The following is a 4,653-nucleotide window of genomic DNA, read 5'->3' as shown; positions in this document are numbered from 1 at the left end:
GTTCCACCTGTAATTTTGGCTTGACACTTGTTCAGAATAATTATACCAGCTTCACTATCAATTCGTTATCCCTGACAATACACTATCTGCTATCAAGCGCAACACTATTTGGTTCACACCACCGTAGTGCTGATCCTGAGATGACCAGCCTGCACGCACGACGGTTTACCGCGGTTATAACACTTGCCTTCAATTACACTGCTTCCGTTTACCTCCGGGTTCTGTGCTAACCCGCAATTATCATGAAGTGTACAACTACCAATATTCGAATTATGTGCACATTATTTTCATCTTTTTACCAATTTAACATGACCTTCATCTCTCTACTTCAGCGACACTTCCACGTCATAACCAATCATATCTACAGGGTGTCATGCACCCGCCAGGTTCATCGCTCACCTGCGTTGTCCACAGATTCACATTAATTGTCAAACTGTTCGCTTCCAGAACATGAACTGATTCGTGGGTGGAGCGTCCTTACATGCGAGGTTGCTGTTCCAGCTCCAAAGTGTCGCGAGGGACCCGCGTCCCGTATTCGCTGGCGTCCAAAGTTCTCCCTAGCGAGGGGCGGGCACAGTCGCTCTGCTGCGAATGCGTCGGCCTGGGAGTAGATTCGTGGTCTGAGATGCCCCGTGAAGAATCTAACTCCTTTCCGGGTGAGTATTACTCTTCACCCCCCTTCAACCCCAACGACAACTTACAGGGAATGATGAGCGGAGACCCTACTGTAAGTAACGCCGTCATCCCTCCAGAGGTAAGTTCCTCAAATAGAGTAGAAGCTTCATGCATGGTAGTAAAACTCCCACCGAGCGCTCCGCAAGCATGTTGTATGGGCCCATGTGGCGACCGGGTGCAATTGCCGTGTGGACATTCACTGCCCATGTTGAGTGCGGCGTGTAGTGAAAACGTCGTGAGAAAGATGCCGGTGGTGATTGGTGCCGTGGGAGGTAAACAAGCCACAGTTTTGCGGGACAGTGGGTGCAGCAGTGCAGTGATAAGAGAGGATCTCGTTGATAAGTCTCAGCTGACAGGTGAGGAAAATACGTGTGTTCTGATAGATGGCACAGTAAGGAAGCTACCTATAGCTATGATCAATATTGACACACCATATTTCACTGGCAGTATCGAAGCTTTATGCATGAAGACACCATTGTATGATTTGATCCTAGGCAATCTGGAAGGTGTACGAGCACCAGGCGATCCGGACCAAAACTGGACCTTGTCTATCAACCCGGCTGGAGCCGTGGAAACTAGAGGTCAGAAGAAACAGTTGGGTAAGCCATTCCGTCCGCTGAAGGTACCTGCACCCCTCGAGGAAACTGTCACACCAGCATTGTTGAAACAAGCACAAGCAGATGATGACAGTCTTCGAAAGCTCAGGGAATTAGGGAAATCACAAACAGAAAAGGTGAGTGACCACTGTGCAGTATCATCTTTCTTCTATGAAAATGGCATCCTGTACAGAAAATTTCATTCACCCAAAGTCGAGTCAGATACTCTTTTCACACAAGTCGTAGTCCCAAAGCCCTATCGTGCCCAAGTCATGAGAGCGGCTCATGAAACCCTGCTTGGAGGACACCAAGGCGCAAAGAAGACCCTAGACAAAATACTCTCGAACTTCTTCTGGCCAGGAATTACTGGAGATGTTTCGCGATATTGTAGGTCATGCGATGTTTGTCAACGCACACTTCACAAGGGTAGGGTTCCAAAAGCCCCTCTAGGAAGAATGCCCCTCATTGAAGTACCCTTTGAGCGCATTGCTGTCGATATCGTGGGCCCAATACACCCGATGACTGAGCGCAAGAATAGGTATATACTCACCATCATTGACTATGCGACGCGATACCCTGAGGCCATTCCACTGCCTAGCATAGAAACAGAAAGAGTTGCTGAGGCCCTTGTCAGTGTTTTCACTAGAGTAGGGATTCCTAAAGAGATGCTAACAGATCAGGGTTCGCAGTTTACCTCTGAGGTAATGAAGCAGGTAAGTAATCTCCTGTCTGTAAGGCAAATTACCACTTCACCCTACCATCCCGCCGCAAACGGCCTAGTGGAGCGGTTTAATGGAACCCTGAAACAGATGCTCAAGCGTATGTGTTCAGAACGACCCGTTGACTGGGATAGATATGTTGAGCCACTCCTCTTTGCCATTAGAGAATCACCTCAGGATAGCTTAGGCTTCTCTCCCTTTGAACTCTTATATGGTAGGAAGGTGAGGGGCCCAATGACCATCCTTCGAGAACTCTGGACGGGGAACATAGAGACAGGTGAGACCAAAACAACATGCCAATACATGTACGACCTGCGAAACAGACTCGAAGAGACATGTCATGCAGCCCGAGATCAACTTCAAAGGTCAGCATCTAGGTATAAACGCTACTACGACAGAAAGTCTCGACAGAGACAGCTGGAAGTGGGGGACTTAGTCCTCCTTCTTCTCCCCACGGACAGGAACAAGTTGCTCCTCCAGTGGAAGGGTCCGTTTGCGGTAACAGCCAAGGTGAGTGACACAGACTATCGAATAGATGTAAAGGGCAAGTCAAAAGTATTCCATATCAACCTGCTCAAGAAGTATAACGAGAGAGAAAGTTCCCTTCTCATTTCAGATCCCTCAGCTGACGTAGCGTGCACAGCGGTTCTTGAACCAGATGACAACGAGATGACCAGCCCCAACCTCCTTCCGGAGATGTCAAACTCATCCCTACTCCAGCCCTACCCAATGGAGGCCAAAGAATCACTGGGTGATGTGGACGTAAACAACGACCTGACCCCGAGTCAACAAGCACAGGTAGGTGAACTCATGGGAAAGTATGAGGATATTTTCACTGATATTCCTGGCCATACCTCCCTTGGTGAACATGGCATCGAACTCACCGTAAAGGAGATCCCAAGATCAAAACCCTATCCAATTCCCCATGCCCTAAGAGAGACGGTTCAAGAAGAGGTGAGGACAATGCTGTCACTAGGGGTTATTGAACGTTCAAATAGTCCGACCGCCTCGCCTATTGTTTTGGTGAAAAAACCAGACGGAAGCAACCGCTTCTGTGTGGATTTCCGACGACTTAACAAGGTGACTAAGTTCGACTCAGAGCCAATACCAGATCAAGAAGAGCTGTTCACTAGGCTAGCATCCGACAAATTCTTCACCAAAATCGACCTTAGCAAAGGTTACTGGCAGGTCCCAATGTCTGAGAAATCTAAAGAGCTAACAGCATTCATAACACCTGATGGTTTGTATCATTTTAAGGTAATGCCGTTCGGCCTAGTGAACAGCCACCTTCAGCCGGCTGATGAGAACCCTTCTCAGTGGACTGAAGGGAGTTGTCAACTACATTGATGACATCCTTGTACATTCGGACACATGGGAACAGCACCTCGACACCCTGGGCCTACTGTTCCAGAGGCTGAGGGACGCGAACCTCACCGCAAGGCCAAGTAAGTGTTCAGTAGGTCATTCTCAGGTCGAGTTCCTCGGTCACGTGGTTGGACTCGGCCAGGTCTCACCTCGACCAGGAAAGGTGGAGTCGATCATGAAGGTAAGTCGACCAGAGACCAAGAAACAACTCAGATCTTTGTTGGGAATGACGAACTACTACCGTAAGTTCATCCCGAATTATGCAGCCATCGCGGCACCCCTCACAGACAAAACAAAAAAGGCGGAACCAAACAAACTGGAATGGGGGGTCCCTCAGGAGGTTGCGTTCAACACTCTCAAAAACAAACTTGACAATGCACCTATCCTCCACCTGCCTGACCTAAGCCTTCCGTTTGTGTTGAGAACAGACGCCTCAGAGATCGGTGTGGGCGCGGTCCTACTCCAAGCCCACGGGGATACGAAGTTCCCAGTAGCCTACATTAGCAGGAAACTCCTACCAAGGGAGAGAAACTATTCGACCATCGAGCGCGAATGTCTAGCGATTGTGTGGGCCGTTAGAAAACTTGAACCATATCTCTACGGCAAGGAGTTCGTGCTAGAAACTGATCATCACCCTCTCACGTACATGCAAAGTGCAAAGGTGATCAATGGACGAATCATGCGATGGGCGCTTGCCCTACAACCATATAGGTTTAAGATGGAGGCGATCAAGGGTACCGACAATGTCGGAGCAGATCTCCTGAGCCGCATGTAGTCAGTGAAAAGAAAACAAAAAGTGGAAGTGTAAATACATTTCTTGAAGGGGGAGTAAAATGTCACAGGAGAAATGTATTTGGTTTTTTGTTTCTATTTTATTAGAATATATACCAGTGAATAGAGTAGGAACAGTTGCCATTGCTGGTGTAGTATAAGTGCGTTGAAATGTGATGAAGCGCGATTTGTGTTGTAACAAAATGACGAGTGTGTTTTTTTTTTAACCCACTGCAGAAAGCTGTGTGGGGAATGCGATGAGACAAAAGCGATGCGACAAAAGGGTGGAATTTCCACAGGTGCCAGATTCCGCGGGCGAGCCGTCCAGGGTTTCTATGTAGTACATTGTGTAGTTTTGTACATGATAGGGTAAGAATATTTTAAGTGTGTGACAGACTGAGCAGGGATGTGGTCGAAGGAGGAGTCGTAGCAGAACCTCGCCAGTTATTAATCCTTTTAAGCCAGTCTGGACCACTTGAAGCCAGGGTTCTTTTTCCTCTCCACGGAGAAGAATACTATCCATACAA

General features: G+C 48.1%; 1 protein-coding gene across 1 annotated transcript; it reads left to right on the top strand.

Moving 5' to 3' along the window:
- The first annotated feature begins 625 nt into the window (after positions 1 to 625).
- On the top strand, positions 626 to 4,130 carry LOC139732384 (uncharacterized). Its single transcript, XM_071643250.1, has 2 exons — positions 626 to 3,230; positions 3,274 to 4,130. Exons 1-2 carry the CDS (start codon positions 626 to 628, stop codon positions 4,128 to 4,130), a joined length of 3,462 nt encoding a protein of 1,153 aa, XP_071499351.1.
- The last annotated feature ends 523 nt before the right edge of the window (positions 4,131 to 4,653 follow it).

The sequence above is a fragment of the Diadema antillarum genome, unplaced genomic scaffold, assembly GCF_040938485.1.
Source record: "Diadema antillarum isolate AM-2024a unplaced genomic scaffold, OU_Dant_1.0 seq00000416_RagTag, whole genome shotgun sequence".
Classification (NCBI taxonomy): domain Eukaryota; kingdom Metazoa; phylum Echinodermata; class Echinoidea; order Diadematoida; family Diadematidae; genus Diadema; species Diadema antillarum.
The sequence above is the reverse complement of the archived record's forward strand: the minus strand, read 5'-3'. Positions and strand labels throughout refer to the sequence as shown.

Coding starts and splice junctions, on each gene's coding strand:
- LOC139732384 (XM_071643250.1), top strand. CDS start 626: ATGCCCCGTGAAGAATCTAACTCCTTTCCGGGTGAGTATTACTCTTCA. Junction 3,231..3,273: donor AGCATTCATAACACCTGATG/GTTTGTATCATT, acceptor CCTAGTGAACAG/CCACCTTCAGCCGGCTGATG.